Below are 16132 nucleotides of genomic sequence, written 5' to 3'. Positions count from 1 at the left end.
AAAGCGTTGCCACAGTGTGGACACAGAAAAAGACTAAAGAATACCAAAAGCATGACGATTTGCAGCTGAGTGGCAACACTGTTTGTTCGCCCTTCTTGAGGGTTTGTTGTTAGTTTGTTTACATTTTGAAATTTAAATGGACTTGCTAAAGAAAGAAATAGCCCGTAAACGGAAACTATTGGAGGATAAGCAGCTAATCGATGATAAGAAGAAGTACTTCAAGCGGGGCGACCTGAACGCCAAGAACACGGAGGAAGTGCTGCAGAAAGTGGGATACAAGAAGCAGGAGTCTGTCGAGGCCCAGGGACAGACCACTGAGGGCGCCTACAGCTTTGTGGCCGACGGACAGAACATACTCCCGCGCACAGAGGTCATCCGCCGTCTGCGGGAGCGCGGTGAACCCATTCTCATATTCGGCGAGACGGAGCCGGAGGCGTTCGACAGATTGCGGCAGTGCGAGATCTCGCAGCCGGAGGCCAACCGGGGATTCCGTAACGATTTCCAGGAGGCCATGGAGCAGGTGGACGCCGCCTATCTGCAGGAGATGTTCGCCAACGCACCCACCGCCAAAGAGGACAAGAAATCCGATTTGGCCGAGCTGGACGAGTCCGTGTCGTGGGAGAGCATACAGACAATGGCCCAAAAGATGGGTCGCAACAAAGACTACGACATGGACGTGATCATAACGCTGCTCACCTTCCTGCTCAAGCTGTGGAACGACCAGATTGCCACCTACAGCAAGCACGAGATAATGTCGACTAAAGTGAAAATGACGCGAGTCATCTACACGCAGACAAAAGAGTACGTGAAGCCGCTGTTCCGCAAGCTGAAGCACCACACGCTGCCCGAGGACATCCTGGACAGCCTGCGCGACATTGTCAAACATCTGCTGAACCGCAACTACATTACTGCCAGCGATGCCTACCTGGAGATGGCTATCGGCAATGCGCCGTGGCCCATCGGTGTCACTATGGTGGGCATTCATGCGCGAACGGGCCGCGAGAAGATCTTCTCCAAGAACGTGGCACACGTCATGAACGACGAGACGCAGCGAAAGTATATACAGGGTCTCAAGCGATTGATGACCAAATGCCAGGAATACTTCCCCACGGATCCCTCCAAGTGCGTCGAATATGTTAGCAAGAAGGATCGTGAATAAAGTCAAACGTTTATATTATTACGAAATCATTTAGAAATGCCCTGGCGTATCGCAACAAATTTAACAGCTTATTTTCCTTTAACTTTCTACTCAACAACAGCTAAGAATTACATATTACTCATTACGTACATGCTTCGCTTGTACAATGATAATGACTGAAACATCTTGAAACTCAATCAAACGCATGACACTTGTATCATAATTATAATAGCGGCATAAAGTTTGTTGCAACTGCATACTGTAAATAGAGAGCATGGGGAGACGTTCGACCGACGCCGCTCACTTCTTTCCCAGCTCGGTTGAGCGTTGAGTCGCCTTTTCCACGGCATTTATGAGAGTGGCCCTGAAAGCAGTCAAAGAAAAAGGTCCTTAACACTTCGTTGAATTAGCTGAATGAATGCCAGTGCGTACCTGAGATTGCCCTTTTCCAGCTCGTGCACACCCACAATGGTGGATCCGCCGGGTGAGCAGACCTCATCGCGCAGCACGGCCGGGTGCTTGCCGGTGATAAGAACAGTCTTGGCGGCGCCCAGTAAGGTCTGAGCTGCAAACTGCAGGGCCATTGCCCGTGGCACACCCTGCTTGACACCACCATCGGCCAGAGCCTCTATTATTGTGTAGACAAAGGCTGGCCCACAGCCAGCCAAGCCGGTGACGGCGTCGATCATCTGCTCCGGCACTTGCTGGGCCAATCCCAACGCGTTGAGCATTATGTGCACCTTCTCCAGATCCTGGTGCGTAACCCGAGCGTTGCCCGTGTACACGGTACAGCCCTCGCCGACCTGCATCGATGTGTTGGGCATCGTCCGGATCACCTTCGGGCCCGAACTTTCGATGAAGTCGAACTTTTCCTCTAGGGTTTTGAGGCTTGTTCCCGCCAGCACAGAAACGATGAGCTTGCTGGCATCCTTGGCGGACGGCACATGCTTGTACTTGAGCTGCGAGGCGCATTGCCCTAGGATGTGCGGCTTGACGCAGATGAACACAACGTCTGTGTGCTCCAGGACCTCACAATTGTCGTCGGTGGTGACGGCGCCCAGCTCCCGCCAGCGCGAAAGGTTCTCGATGTGCGGTCCCGAGACCAGCACCTGGCTAGGCTTTACAATGGCGCAGCGAACGAGACCGCTGCCAATGGCAAAGGCCATGTTTCCGCCTCCAATGAAGCCAATACGTTCATCCAGCTTGGCCATCGTTAAGGGCTTTAAAATCTACTGGCTGCTCTTCAGATTTCAGCTTATATTGATTGATTGGCGTTATCTAACGTTATAGCATCTGCGTGGAAGGTTTCCGGGTAATAATTGCGTTTACTGGACTTTTATCGCCATTCTAATCAATAACATCTGTCTGAAGGGCAGTGTTGCCTGAATTTCAGAGTAAAAATTAGTATGGCCGCAACACAACTACAGTCTGACCGTACTGCAGGTAGGCGAAAATGTCAAGGAACCGCTGCAACCGCCGTGCATAAATTCTTGTTAAAATTATTTGTTTTGGTTCTCCTTGCTGGTGGAAACAGCCGCGCCGAAGAATGCGGCGACATTTACAGTGGAGCATCAAACAAGTGGGCTGATTCAATTTAATAGCAAGAACTCTTTAAATGGACGACTTTTCAGTTAACATCCAGTTATGCCGATGGGCAGCTGTCCCCTTGCCGGGTGACGGAGCAGGCGCTGGAGGATTCCGTAAATCTTAAGACGCTGAATGCCTTCGTGCGCCTCACACCAGAAGAGGCCCGACAGCAGGCCCAGCAGTCGGAGCAGCGCTACCAGAAAAAACAGCCGAGCAGTGGCCTAGATGGCGTGACCATTGCCATTAAGGATAACTTCTGCACGGAGAATGTGCACACCACCTGTGCTTCGCGGTGGGTGTTCAAGAAAATCCTTTAGACATCAGCTTTATCTTCATTCTCTTGTTTTCCAGCATGCTGCAGGACTTTGTGCCGCCCTACGATGCGACGGTATGCTCTCGATTACGTCAAGCCGGCGCTGTGCTCCTTGGAAAGACCAACATGGATCAGTTTGCAATGGGTGCCGGCACCGTGGACTCCATTTACGGTCCGACCAAGAACATCTGGAGCGAGGATCTGACCCAGAACAACTGGCGCATCGCGGGAGGCAGCTCAGGTGGATCCGCATCGGCTGTGGCCGCTGGTTTGTGCTTTGCGTGAGTACCTTTTCTGTTGTTTACACTCTTCACAGTTTCACCTAACCTCAAACGCCGTCATGTAAAAGGCAAATACTTAATTATTTCTGCAAAATTCTTCACATTGGCATTGTTGGTAGCTTCGTTCGCGCCGGAAGGTGCATTTTTATTAGCGAGCAGAAGGCGCGGCTTTGTAGTGGCCACCAGCTGCATTCATTACATAACAAACTAAGGGACTAATTGTTTAGATGATAATTTCCGTGTTGACGAGATCCTCGTCCGATGGCAGCGAAATGCTTGCGGGGTCCACGTAGTCGGGGCTCACCAGATCCACGCCAGCCTGCTCGCGACGGCGCAGCTCCAAGAAGCCCTCGCGCTGGGCCCAGTCGCGTATCTGAGTGTCGGGCAAGTAGGACCAGTAGAAGGTTCCCCACACCAGGCACAGGGTGACGGTAACGAAGAAAGTGGCTTTCGTCGCCTTGCGATCCTCCGCCTGGTCCTTGTAGTCGAAGCCGTAGCTCATCCAGTTCTTGGGGCTGGGATTGGCAAAGTCTTCTGTTGTAACGCTGGCGGGGGCTGCAATGGTCTCGTCCTTCTTTGGCGACGTCTTTATGCTGCGGCATGCCCGTAATGTGGCTGCCTGGTTGGCCACCAGGGAGCGCTGGAGCGCCACGGCTCGGCTGGTTACACGAAAGAGCGCAGACATCGCTTCAGAATGCAAATATAATTGCAATTTTCGTAAATAATAAAGTTTTCGTCGTTCGGTCGACTTGACAGCAGCGCAGAGTGACCGTTTTGCACACACAATCAGCTGCTGCATGGGGCTGCCAACCTTTCGTAAAACTGCTTTGGTATCGAAAGTATCAACCGTTACTTGCGAGGACTGATTCAATTTGATTTTTGCAGGGGAATTGGCTCGGACACTGGAGGTTCTACCCGAAATCCAGCCTCTTACTGCGGTGTTGTGGGTCTGAAACCTACCTACGGCCTGGTCTCCCGTCATGGCCTCATTCCCTTGGTCAACTCCATGGATGTGCCAGGCATTCTCGCCCGCTCGGTAAGCGACTGCGTTGAGGTCTTGAATGCAGTTGCTGGGCCGGATGGGAAGGATTCAACGACCATTAGGCAACCGTTCACAAAGCTACAGCTCCCAGAAGTGGATGGACTCGACCTGCAAACTGTGCGAATCGGTATACCCAAGGAATATCACTGCAACGGACTGTCCGCCGAGGTTCTGGAGACCTGGACCAAGGTGGCAGATCTGCTGGAGTGCGCTGGCGCCTCAGTGCAGCAGGTGTCCCTGCCCAATACGGCAGCCAGCATATTCGTATACTCGATCCTGAACCAGTGCGAAGTGGCTAGCAACATGGCCCGCTACGATGGCATCGAGTTTGGACACCGTGCTGCCGACGAGCGCAGCACCGAGCAGTTATATGCCCAATCCCGCGCCGAGGGCTTCAACGATGTGGTCAAGACGCGCATACTGACGGGAAACTTTCTGCTGCTGCGCAAAAACTACGATCATTACTTTGAAAAGGCACTGCGTGTGCGGCGCTTGATTGCCGAAGACTTTTTGAAGGTATTTGAGGCATCTTCGAAGGAAGACCGGGTGGACATTCTACTCACCCCGACGACTCTCACTGAAGCTCCATTGTACAAGGACTTCTCCTCGCTCAGTAACAGGGATCAGTGTGCGGTGCAGGATTTCTGCACGCAGCCGGCCAACATGGCTGGTATTCCTGCCGTATCGATACCCATTCGCCTCTCCAGGTCGGGACTGCCACTAAGCCTGCAGCTGATGAGCCGCAGTCTCAACGAACAGCTGCTACTCTCTGTGGCGAGCTGGATTGAGGCGCAGGTGGCATTCGACTCCTTGGACCACAGGTTGGAGCAGAAACTTAGCTAAGATGAATTTAGAATTCAAATAAACGTTTAAAAGCTTAATTGTTTTAAAAAAGTATATTTGGTATTAAATACCGCCAAACTTGACGTCTTATAATTTTGAAGGTCTGGCAGCACCACATTATTTCGCGCGCGTTTTCACTCTTTCTAAATAAATTTCGCACTGCGAATAAATCCGTCGTTGCTCGCAATGTACACATTATTGTTGTCGCCACAGCAAATACTGTTCACCCAACTTCCCACCTCGACTTGGCCCAGTGCACGCGGCTGTGGGGACGCCAAATCGGTCCAACCTTTCACCAGTTTGTCGTAGCCACCGGAGTACAAATGGCGGTCGTCGCCGCAAATGCTGTTTACAATCCACTCGTGGCAATTCTGCAAGCAATTTTACAATCTGTAAGGACACCGATTACATCTTGAAGTTGAGGACTCACCGGCAATTGCCAGATGTGGGCGAATTGTTGCTGCGGCAAATTGTTAACCAGCTGCAGGCCCATTCCTGTGCGATCGGGGAAGGCAATGAAGCTGCGCTTGCCCTCGACAATAGGTCCCAGGAGTGTCAGGGGCGACTTGCCGGGTATCACCGCCTTGTTGCTGTACTTGCCGGACTTGCCCTCCACAGTCAGGGACACGACTACATCCAAATCACGCACTGTATAGATCAACTTCTGTTCGCCGGCCAGCGACTTGACCTCCTCCACCAGATTGTACTTGAAGAGCATCCGATCGTTGCTCCAGGTGGTCACCACACCCTTGTCGTCGCCCGTGTACAGCACAGATCCATCGCAATACATGGCCTGGATGGCGTCGTAGCAGCGGAACAGCTCCTGCACAGAAGCATCATCGTAGGGCGGCTGCATGTACTTCACCAGGCCGTCGCAGCTGCTCGAGTAGAGCTTCCCGTGCTCATTGACGGCCATGCAGTAGATGTACGCATCGTGGGCGTTCACCGTGGCCAACAGCTGCAGCGATTCCGACCAGACCTGCAAGGCGATTAGCGGAAATGTGGCCAGGGCTAGTACTAGAGTGTACATGTAATACCCACTCGGACTTTGCCATCGGCGCCACCGGAGAACAGCTGATGGTTGAAGTACACCACACAAGTGGCTTCCCCCTCGTGCGCTTCCGAGGACGTGTGCTCGATGCGGGCGTTGTTGGGCATTTGGCGAGCGTGAGCAAACTAACCGGACGGACGGACGCATCTGCCGCCTGCCGGCACGACCATTCTATATATAACGCCGATACGCTCTCTTCGATGCTAAAAATACATGCCACGCACAGTGAGTGGGGTAAGTGAGTGAACACAGGCCGCTTTCAATTGTTTTCACACTTTAATATGCAATAGTTTAGTTCAGCAAGTACATTGAAATACATAGCAACATGCACACGCACACGCACACACATCATATCATACTATATATAGTACATACATACATAGTATATGCCTAAGTACATATGTAGATACTCGTTAGGGTACTCGTTATGTACGGGATGCTTTGCCTTAGACGCAACGAACGTAAAACAATTCAACTAGAAATACAATCAATTTCCTTTGCTATCACAAAAGTCTTCTCAACTCAAGAGAGGGGATTCCCGGCAACCAAATTGAAAAACATGTAAAAGTAACTACAACTAAATCGATTTTGCAGCGAATAGCGACATTTTCTACAGCTTGTCAATTTTGAATTTTCAATTCTCATTTTTTGTGGTTTACTTTTTGGTAGATTGTCATTCGGCTTGAAAATTCAGAGCTTCGCATCGTACACGTTTTCTTTACATTATCCTTTTTTTTGTTTTTGTTTTTACTTCATTTCAATTGCATAATTAATGATAAGATAATTCTCAATTTCGTTTTAATTCAAGTATGTTGGTTTGCTTGTAGAACACTAGATTATACATACATATATGATACTTAATGCTTATGGGGTTTTATTGTAGGTTTACACTCTTTCTTGGAAATTTTGATCGGATTGTAAGGGGTGTTTTGCTCTTATTCATTTCTTGGGGACTTGGACGGGACTGCATATAGAAGATTTGAGTGCTAGTAAAGAGAGATTTTTTCGAAATAACAGAAGGACAGTGACCTAAACATTTCCCGAAAAAAGTATAAACCCTTCGAAACGCCGAAGAGACAATCGTTGCTTCTTAAATATACTCGTATTTACTTGAACTCTGAAGTTTTTCGCATATGTATAAGCCATTGATTGTTTTCCAATTGCTTGGCTTTCCTATATAGTATATGTATGTATATTGTATGGTATATAGCATGTATCTGTATATATGTTTACGTATATCTTGTTCTTGAGACAACAACACTTATATATGTACTATGTAAGTATGTTTAGTGTAGTTCTGGGGCAGCGGCGCTCTCCCAGTACGTCCGAGTGGTCGCACCAATGGGGCGCACAGAACATAAATTTTATTTAATTCCCTATCGTTGCTTAAATGAAAAACTACACGTATACGGAAACACACATTGAGTATTGCTTAGCTCGAAGGATTTTACTAGCTAGAGATGCTTGCACGAACGCCTTTTGTTTTCCACTTGGTTTTTCCATGCTTACTTTTTTTTTTTTGGTATTACGAGTTTCTCAAGTATTAAATATCACTTACAGGGGCATTGTTCAATATTGAATTGGGGTGTTTGGGTTTGGGGTTGGGGTTTGGTTGGGGGTTGGGGGGTTGTATATCCGGTCTAGACGTAGTACGCATTGTAGGGATTTCGCTTCTCCAGACACGGTAGCACACACTCCAGCGTATTGCGAAATGCCTCACGGAAATCCCGATTAAAGTAGGCGTAGATAAGCGGATTCAGCGTCGAGTTGAAGTAACCGATCCAGAAGAGCACCACCACAACCACATCGGGACAGGGGCAGGCCGGGCCGCAGAGCGAGGTGATGACATACCTGAGAGAACAGTTCAAGCGATGAGCTCCAGGAAGGTGCTGGATGGCTGGCTGGCCGGCTGGCCGGCTGTGGACTTACCATAGAAAGAAGGGCAGCCAGCAGAGCAGAAAGACGCCCATGATGATGCCCAAAGTTCGTGCGGCCTTGTGCTCGGCCTTCCATCCCTTTGCCGGCCGCACAGAGCCGCCTGTGGAGGCAGATAAAGAGTTTAGGATTGAAATGAAATGAGAGAACGCAATTGGCTGATTAGGTTCGATTCGTTGCGGTTCGATTCGCTTTAGCCCGGTCTGGCTGGGCCCTCGACCAGAGTCAAGTTTTAGCTGTTAAGCCATTGCAATTGACAGTTTTCTGTTAGCTGTTAGCTGTTTTGCTGTTTTCTGTTTTGCTGTGGGGTGGGTGTAGTGTGATGCAAAAAGGCGGTACGGTTCGGTTCGGTTTGGTTCGGCTCGGTTTTGTGTGTCGTTCTGTGGAGAGAAGAGGCCAGGCGTGTGTGCGACGGGTCGTGTCCTGGCATGTTTAACTTTGACATTAGTAATACTATTGCTGTTGGATCGACGGCACTGTAACCCTGCCCCGTCAGACCATCACTGTCATTACACTGCCGGCGTGTGGCATGTGAGTGTGTGGTGCCGAGTATCTTTGTATCTTCGTGCTGTGGTGCGGGTGCTGCTGGTTCTGGTTCTCGTGGGTGGGTGGGTGTTTGCTTGATTGGTATGTATGTATGTGGGTGTGTGTGTGTGTGGGGTGGGGTGGGGAGGGGGGGAAAGTAATAAAAACGAAGCAAACAATTGAAAATATTTACACAGGACACTTGTTATCACAAAGACATACAGCCCCGCATTCAGACCCGTGCTCCGATGTACGTATACGTAGATACATCTCTGGAAAGTGAGAGTCGAGGGCAGGAGAAAGTAAAACAAATCAGACGGACAACAGGGAGAGCAACAGGAAGTGGCGGACAAGTTTGTCCTTCGCTCTCCGCCTCCTCGATTGTTGTCGTCATCGTCATCCGTTGATGGATGCCCCACCGCAGAGGTGGCATGGGCTTGGATGTTAAGTGCTCTGGAGAGCTGGGTGGGGGGAGGAGGGTGGACTGGCCAGACCGTTGGACAAGGTGGAACGAAATCATAATGCAAAAACCAATGGCAAGGTGGAGGCGCAATAAAGCCGGGCAAACGCACGTGCAAAACGGAAGCGACTATCTACAGCATGAGGGCAAAGCGTCGAGAGTGGAGAGGGGAGAGGGGAGAGGGGGCAGTAGCCAGGTTCTCAGTTTCAGTACTCCGGTGGGTTCCCAGCCTGGTGCGTGTGAACCCCCTGACTAAGCTGGTTATCAGCTGAGAAGAAGGTGTCTGAAACGGGTTTTGGGGCAGATTTGGCTGTCGAGCAGGATCCTGTGGTCACTGGGATTGGGTTGGGTTGGGTTCTTGGGTTAAGCTATAATGATGTTAATTCGATTTGAGGAGCAGCGACCTGGCTTTCCCTTGAAAGCGAGATGTATATTCGATGTCGATGTTGGCTTTCGGGGAATCGAGATACCTATGTATGTATGTGGGATGCATGTATATACAAGTGTGAGTGCGTGTGTGTCCTGGTCTGATGCGAGTGCTGATGCGGGAAAAGCGAATGATTGACACTGAAAGCGGGGGAAATGCGTGGGATTGAAGTGTTAAAACATGAGACAGATACAGATACAGATACAGATACAGAAACTGACTGAGCAAGAGACAGACAGAGACAGACAGAGAGATACAGAGAGAAAGAGAGCGAGAATGAGCGAGAGATGGGGGTGGGGGTGGGGGTGGGGGCGAGTGGGTCTGGCTACTGTTTGCTGTGTGGTGGATACGACAAGACTCACCGGTTGCACCACAGTGACTGCATCCGGCTTGGGAGCGGCGCCTCCGATGGCGCTGCCTCTGCTGCCAGCACGCCGTGACCGCCGCCGTACGTTTGTGCCAGAAGCGTGTGGGCTCCTGGTCAGGATCTGGAGCTTGGGCGTGACTACTACGTTTACTACTTGCATTGGCGGTGGTGTCAGTGGAGTTGGTTGTGGTGCCGGTGCCGGTGGCGGTGGCATTGGCGTTGGCGGTGCTGATGTCGCTCCCACAGAGCGGACACTTGGGCAGCGGGCTGGACACCGGGGCAAACTTGATGCCGCGCGGCTTCTGTTCGCTGATCTCGGCCTCCTCCTCATCCACAAAGATGCAGATGCCACCGCGTCGGATGAGCGAGGATTTATTGGAAAATTCGTGCTCTGCTTGCAGGTTTGTTGTTGGTTTTCGGGTGTTTTTTTTTTTGTTTTGGTTCGGGGACGACCACAGGTGGTTTTTTTGGTTGGTTTTTTGTTTGTTGTTTTTGGAGTAGAAGTTTTTTTGGTTGGACAAAATTTGATGATTCGGTTTTACATATATTTACACATACAAACACACACAAAAGAAATGGCGTGAAAGAGAGAGACAGACAGATAGATAGATAGAGAGAGAGAGAGAGATAAAGACAGATACAGATACGGATACAGAGAGGAAGAGAGAGAGACAAGGTACAGACATAAGTATTTCATAGACAGGACTGTAGGTTAGACAAAGATTGGGGGCACAGATCGGATCACATCACACCACAGATCGCATGCGCATGCGTGCCATGCAACGCCATACACAGAGCACCAGGAAGGGGCGGTGGAGCGAGGAAACAAAGCAAACAGTTGGACCAGGACGACTCTAGATGGTTCCTTTCTCAATGACAGCTCTCCTAACTCGTTGCGCAGGCGTTCTAGGTCGTCTATCGGTTGGTGGTGCAACTAACATAAAGCTCTAGTCTAGTCTAAGGCTCTAGTGGCATCAACTCAAGCTTCGTTGGTGGTTCTTCTTCTACAGAGGCGGTACTTAGTGGAGGCTAGTTCGGAGTGGAAACGGCAGTCAAATAGCTATACTCTTTCGCTCTTTCAGCCCTTGACTGCCTTTTCCTCCGAGTGTTACCCACATATCACCTCTTAATGGTTGTCCTTTTTCGTTTTTTCTACTCTACTCAATCATATATGGAAGGGGGGCTCTACTCACTTGCAGAACTGGTAGAGACGCGACCCATGGGAATGTAGCTGCGACTGTCGCTGTTATCCTGCGAGAAATTAATGACATTGACGTCATAGGTCACCACAGAGGCCTGTCGCTTCCTCACGGTCTGCAGGCCATCGTAGCCGGCCAGGATGCTGCAGCGTTGACGGCCGCCGGAAACGCTCACATCCGCATCTCCGGAGCTATCTTTGCGCTTGAACAGCGGGGACGTGACATCCCTGGGCTCGCCGCCCAGGCCGTCGCATCCGCCCTCCCCGGGGGATAGCGTCGAGTCGAGGATTATTTCTGGCTTTGGGGATATGTTGGGGGGGAGCTGCTGCTGCGGCTGGGGGTTGGGCTGGGGCTGGGGCTGGGGCACCGGCAGCGTGGTGACCACATCCAGCGATACCGTGGAGGTGTCGCTTGGCGAGTAGCCTTGTCCGGCCGCATGCGGCGGCGGCGGCGGCGACAGGAAGTACACATTGATGGACGCCGACTGCGAGTTGGAGGAGCCCATGGCGTTGCCATTGGAGGCGGACGTGCCCGCGGTGGCCGGTGGAGTGTTCGGTGGGGACATCAGATAGTTGGCGCACACCTGATCGCTCAGCGTGCTCATTCGCTGGGGGGCCGTCGCCTGGCACCTCGAGCCGCCGCATCGCCCCTGTTCGCCCAGCGGAAAGCTGAGCGAGCGGAAGATCTCGGCCAGCTCCGAGCTGTTGGCAATCAGCATGCCGCTCTGCTCCGGCAGCTCGGGCGGCGAGAGGGAGGGCGGCGGCGTGGCCGGATGCTTGGGGGACTCCCCAAAGCAGTCAGCCAGCTGGGCCAGCTCGTCCCCCGGGCCCCCGATGCCTAGGCCGATGCCGACTCCGACTCCGAGTCCGAGTCCGTCAGTGTCGCCGCTGAAGTCGATCAGCTGCACGCCATCGCTGAACTGCTGGATGACGCAGGCCCCGCTCTGCTCGCTGAGGACGTTGATGTCCAGCAGGATGTCCGGCTTGTTGGGCGTCGAGTCGGTGTCGCTGTGCTGCCGCTGGCGTCGCTCAAGTTTGCGTTCCTTGCCGCCGCCGCCAGCGCTTCCGTTGTAGCTGTGCGAGAGCTTCCGGTTGCGGGCGCGCCGGAAGAAGCTGGACCCCTCCGAGGTGGCCTGGTTCCGCTTCCGCTCCAGGGCGAAGCACTCGGCACTGGAGCGCTTCGTCTTGGCCAGCAGCGAGAGGAAGTTGAAGCCCTTCTCCTTGCCGGGCATCGGCTGCTCCGTGCTGGCCCTGGCCTCGCTGATCGTGCGCAGGAATTCCGAGTCGCTGGCGGCAATCGCCTTCCGTCCACAGGCCGCCGCCCCCGCCTTCAGCCTGATGAAGTCCGTCTCGCTGAGGGCGGCGTACTTGCCGCCCCCCGGTGCACTGATGACCGTGCCGCCCGTCTGCTTCTTGAAGTACAGATAGTTGTCCTCGATGAGGCGCTTCAGCTCCTTGTTGTCCTCGGCCAGCGGCAAGTGCGTGTCATAGAGGTCGTTGCTCTCGCTCTCGTCGCTGTGCAGCCCGAAGACCCGGTAAGCCGTGGACTCCGCCTCCGGCTCGCTGTTGCCACTGCCGCTCGTCAGGCTCAGCTGCTGCTGCGGTAGCGCCGGATGCTGCAGCTGCTCTGGCTCCTGCTCCTGCTCTCCGTCCGGCTGCGTCTCCGGCCCCTCCACTTGGGTAATCTTTGCGGTCGGAAAGGACTCCGTCCATATCTGTGGATTGAACACAGGCGCTGGCGGCTGCAGCTGGTTGTGATTGTGCGAGGGCTGCTGCTGCTGCAGGGCCATCATCGAGGGGGCGCTGTCCGTGTGGGTGACCTTTTCGTAGCGCTCCTGCTCCAGGTCACGCAGATCGATGCTGCTGCGGCTGAGGCGCCGCGGCGGGGGTGAGGGCACGCGCAGTTCATCGCACTCGCACTCGTCCTTGTCGTCGTCCTCATCCGTGGCCGGCTGCAGCATGTCCTGTCAAGTCAAGTCACATACAGACATGTTGAGGCATCAATTACAGAGTGCAACAAAGGAATCATTCCGAGTCCGAAGGGGGGCATGAACATTCCCCCTCGAACTCCCGATCCAATCAACCCAGGACATACACACACACAGACTACACTTCGCTTCCTGGGAACAGAACTTTAATGTTAGGCGGCGGTCCCTCTGCCCTGGAATGTCCTCGTCCTTAGGAGAACCCCCAGAACACCCCCACGTTGCACTCACCTCCAAGTTGCTCAGTGCACTGTGCGTCTCCTCGCGCGTGGATGCCACATTTAGATCGCAGTCGCTCGGATGCAGATAGCTCAGGTTGGTGGGCTGCTGGGCGTGGCCCATGTGCACGCTGTTCAGCAGGATGTTGGAGCTGGTGCGGCTGAGGGCCTTGCGCTGCCGCACAGCCTCCCTGCACACGGAGAACACAGAAGAACAATTAACCCAGCCATTAATTTCATGCCATCGCCCATCGCCCATCGCCCATCGTCCGGCGTCCATCGACCACACTCACTTGAAGATGCGCCAATACATCACCAGCATCACGATGCCGGGTATCCAGAAGCTCACCGAACTGGAGATGAGGGCATAGGCCTTGTTGACCACAAATGAGCACTGGTCCGGGTGCATCGATATCTCCCGCAGATGCTCCTCCGTCGTGTACCAGCCCAGGAAGATGGGCGTGAACGAGATGAGGGCGGGCAGTATCCAGACATTGGCCAGCATAAAGCAGACCGTTTTGTGCGTCATGTTCAATGGATACTCCAGCGGACGCACAATGGCATAGTATCTGCAGGGAAGGGAAGCCTTAATAATGGAAATGAACCGTGAACTGAGCGGAAAGGGGGGGTTGCCTCCTTCAGGTGGCAGCGCACCACTCAGGGACTGTTTTGGGAATCTAAATCCTATAGGATACCATAGGCGTTGAAATGCTTCTTCCGTCTGAGAGGATGAACTCATTTTTCTCAGTGTAATACCATAATTGATTCAGTTTTTCGTGCATAAACACCTCGTCCCAGATGCCAGATGCCAGATACCAGATCTCGCCAGGATAACCGAAAGGAGTAGTTTTCGTGGATGAAATATTGGTTGAGGCCTACCATCATTAATTTTCTAATTTCGATGGGGGCCTCGCTTCTGTTGTTTCTTTTCTGCTTTCTCCTTTGTTTGCTGTTTGTGTGTGTGTTCGAGTGGGTTTTGCGGCCCATCGAAAGGTGAGTGAAACACAAATTAATTAAAACAGACAAAGGCCCCTTGCCCACTGTCCAGCCGCCACCGGGTATGGGGCATTTGGAGCATTGTTTGGTCGGGCCTGGGGAGTAGTCGCAGCTGTGGAAGTCTCCTCTGACCAGGCATAGCGCCAATTAACGGCGTGGCGGCGTTCGAGGGGTGTGGGCGTGGGCGTGGGCGTGGGTGTCCCTTGGCACGCCCACATCACGGCCAGCTGCAAATCATTTGGGCCGCATTCATCATACAGCCCCGGCCTAATGTTTGCTTTTGATGTGCGCTCCATTCACGGTAATTAATTGTTTCTTATTCGCAATGCGCCGGGGAACGCGAACGGGTACGGGGAGGGGGCGGGGACGGCGAGGGGCTCTTTTTGTATGGAAAGTGATTTGCCACCAGGCATCTGGGAAAGATTAATGGTCTGGGAGAGATCTATTTAAAGGCTTTCCCCCAAGAGCAGTGCATGCAATTGACTTTAAATCGTTGAATATATTGTACAATACGATTACAATGAGTACCCACCTGTCGACGGAGATGCAGCAGAGGTGCAGGATGCTCGCCGTGGAGAAGTAAACATCGAGGCTGTTGTACACGTTGCACATGAACGGCCCGAACATCCACTTGCCGCCGGACAGCTCCACGGACGCGTTGAATGTCATCGCACAGAGGGCCACCAACATGTCCGCCATGGCCAGCGACACCACAAAGTAATTGGTTATCACCCTGTGAACGAAACAAAGGGCCAAGAGATCGTTAGGGTCACGAGTACCATGGACATGCGACTATGGATGGGTTGGGTTCACAGCGGGCAACACTATGCGTTTTTGCCGGCTCTCGAACGGGGGCAAATGTAAGCATACGAGTGTCGCACGAGTGACACATCATACATACATACATATGTATGTGTGTGTGTGTGTGCTTGGCCTTCTCCCCGCTGGGAAAGGACTGGCAGCTTAGCTAAACATTGCATTGCATTCCATTCCATTTCGTTTCCTCTCTCTCTCTCCTTCTGTCTCTGTCTGGCTCGTAGCTGCCGGCTTCAGGTCACCTTTATGCAGCAATTTCCTTGGCTGTCATAAGTCATTCGACTGACTAGGCAGCTGCCACCTCCAGCTGCCCCCCACAGCGATGTGGCAACAATCATGAGCATAGCATCCATTTTTTTTAAGCCAAATATCACAGAAACTGAAAGCGAGGTTTATGCGGTTGCCCAGCCAACGGATGGGGTCGGGTATATTATGGCAAGAATTCAAATTTATGCTTTCAGTGGTTCGGTTGTTCATTTCTTTTCAGTTTGTGTCAACGTTTTTATTCCTTTTTGCTCCTCTGAAAAGTGTTTATTGATATGTCGACAGAATGGGTGTGAAAAACCAAAGTATTTTGCCAGTTTCTACGGTCCAAAAAAATATTAATTCTGTCAAGAATTTTTTCACTCGTTCGTTATTATTTATTGCTAGTTAATTGCTTTTTGGCTCATTCCAACAGTACATACTTTTATCGATCGAATGATAAGAATAGTCTACGTTCATTAGGTTTTCAAAAGAAGAGTATTTTTTGTATGGCCAGATACTCTGGAAATAAGGCCTTTTATTATATGTTTACTCTCAGATCAAGATTCTTTGGCTATCCGAATATTATGCTCAGTGTACTCTCAGCTGTACACTCCTCGCGATACACCGTTTGGTATTGTTCCCTGCCCGTTCTATTGCTGGGCGTGTTTGTTCTTGTCCACTGCCTGTCCCTTGCTGTGCAGCTG

General features: G+C 51.9%; 6 protein-coding genes across 6 annotated transcripts in view; 2 read left to right on the top strand and 4 right to left on the bottom strand.

Annotated features, from left to right (window-relative positions):
- The first annotated feature begins 132 nt into the window (after positions 1-132).
- LOC6594940 (pre-mRNA-splicing factor 18) lies at positions 133-1185 on the top strand. The gene has a single exon (XM_002020273.2). It carries the CDS (start codon positions 137-139, stop codon positions 1157-1159), a length of 1023 nt encoding a protein of 340 aa, XP_002020309.1. The 5' UTR covers positions 133-136; the 3' UTR covers positions 1160-1185.
- Positions 1186-1344: 159 nt separating this feature from the next.
- LOC6594941 (pyrroline-5-carboxylate reductase) lies at positions 1345-2487 on the bottom strand. The gene is made up of 2 exons (XM_002020274.2): positions 1571-2487; positions 1345-1502 (listed from the first exon to the last, which is right to left on the bottom strand). Exons 1-2 carry the CDS (start codon positions 2347-2349, stop codon positions 1439-1441), a joined length of 843 nt encoding a protein of 280 aa, XP_002020310.1. The 5' UTR covers positions 2350-2487; the 3' UTR covers positions 1345-1438.
- A 150-nt stretch (positions 2488-2637) lies between these two features.
- LOC6594942 (glutamyl-tRNA(Gln) amidotransferase subunit A, mitochondrial) lies at positions 2638-5258 on the top strand. The gene is made up of 4 exons (XM_002020275.2): positions 2638-2717; positions 2770-3017; positions 3077-3319; positions 4205-5258. The coding sequence occupies exons 1-4, from the start codon at positions 2685-2687 to the stop codon at positions 5202-5204; spliced, it is 1524 nt and encodes a 507-aa protein (XP_002020311.1). The 5' UTR covers positions 2638-2684; the 3' UTR covers positions 5205-5258.
- LOC6594943 (NADH dehydrogenase [ubiquinone] 1 beta subcomplex subunit 11, mitochondrial) lies at positions 3429-4050 on the bottom strand. The gene has a single exon (XM_002020276.2). The coding sequence runs from the start codon at positions 4002-4004 to the stop codon at positions 3543-3545; it is 462 nt and encodes a 153-aa protein (XP_002020312.1). The 5' UTR covers positions 4005-4050; the 3' UTR covers positions 3429-3542.
- A 48-nt stretch (positions 5259-5306) lies between the features above and the next one.
- LOC6594944 lies at positions 5307-6362 on the bottom strand. The gene is made up of 3 exons (XM_002020277.2): positions 6246-6362; positions 5635-6183; positions 5307-5575 (listed from the first exon to the last, which is right to left on the bottom strand). The coding sequence occupies exons 1-3, from the start codon at positions 6360-6362 to the stop codon at positions 5348-5350; spliced, it is 894 nt and encodes a 297-aa protein (XP_002020313.1). The 3' UTR covers positions 5307-5347.
- Positions 6363-6649: 287 nt separating this feature from the next.
- Positions 6650-16132, bottom strand: part of LOC6594945 (octopamine receptor beta-3R) — a 36057-nt gene continuing 26574 nt past the window's right edge. The window contains exons 3-10 of the mRNA XM_026995480.1: positions 14899-15099; positions 13664-13939; positions 13384-13561; positions 11536-13131; positions 11163-11466; positions 10214-10360; positions 8185-8293; positions 6650-8106 (exon numbers count right to left, since the gene is read on the bottom strand). Of these exons, the coding sequence (XP_026851281.1) occupies positions 7896-8106; positions 8185-8293; positions 10214-10360; positions 11163-11466; positions 11536-13131; positions 13384-13561; positions 13664-13939; positions 14899-15099 (3022 nt within the window). The 3' untranslated portion in view covers positions 6650-7895. The remainder of the gene's footprint in view (positions 8107-8184; positions 8294-10213; positions 10361-11162; positions 11467-11535; positions 13132-13383; positions 13562-13663; positions 13940-14898; positions 15100-16132) is intronic.

Source organism: Drosophila persimilis, unplaced genomic scaffold, assembly GCF_003286085.1.
Source record: "Drosophila persimilis strain 14011-0111.01,24,50 unplaced genomic scaffold, DperRS2 tig00000000-arrow-pilon, whole genome shotgun sequence".
NCBI classification, from domain to species: Eukaryota; Metazoa; Arthropoda; class Insecta; order Diptera; family Drosophilidae; genus Drosophila; species Drosophila persimilis.
This window is presented reverse-complemented; position numbering and strand designations above follow the sequence as displayed.

Excerpts from the sequence above, each read along its gene's own strand:
- LOC6594941 (XM_002020274.2), bottom strand. The coding sequence starts at position 2,349 with ATGGCCAAGCTGGATGAACGTATTGGCTTCATTGGAGGCGGAAACATG. Across the intron at positions 1,503-1,570 it reads CTGGAAAAGGGCAATCTCAG|GGCCACTCTCATAAATGCCG; the intron begins GTACGCACTGGC and ends GACTGCTTTCAG.
- LOC6594940 (XM_002020273.2), top strand. The coding sequence starts at position 137 with ATGGACTTGCTAAAGAAAGAAATAGCCCGTAAACGGAAACTATTGGAG.
- LOC6594943 (XM_002020276.2), bottom strand. The coding sequence starts at position 4,004 with ATGTCTGCGCTCTTTCGTGTAACCAGCCGAGCCGTGGCGCTCCAGCGC.
- LOC6594944 (XM_002020277.2), bottom strand. The coding sequence starts at position 6,362 with ATGCCCAACAACGCCCGCATCGAGCACACGTCCTCGGAAGCGCACGAG. Across the intron at positions 6,184-6,245 it reads GCGCCGATGGCAAAGTCCGA|GTCTGGTCGGAATCGCTGCA; the intron begins GTGGGTATTACA and ends ATCGCCTTGCAG. Across the intron at positions 5,576-5,634 it reads CCCACATCTGGCAATTGCCG|AATTGCCACGAGTGGATTGT; the intron begins GTGAGTCCTCAA and ends AATTGCTTGCAG.
- LOC6594942 (XM_002020275.2), top strand. The coding sequence starts at position 2,685 with ATGCGGCGACATTTACAGTGGAGCATCAAACAA. Across the intron at positions 2,718-2,769 it reads TACAGTGGAGCATCAAACAA|TTAACATCCAGTTATGCCGA; the intron begins GTGGGCTGATTC and ends ACGACTTTTCAG. Across the intron at positions 3,320-4,204 it reads GCCGCTGGTTTGTGCTTTGC|GGGAATTGGCTCGGACACTG; the intron begins GTGAGTACCTTT and ends TGATTTTTGCAG.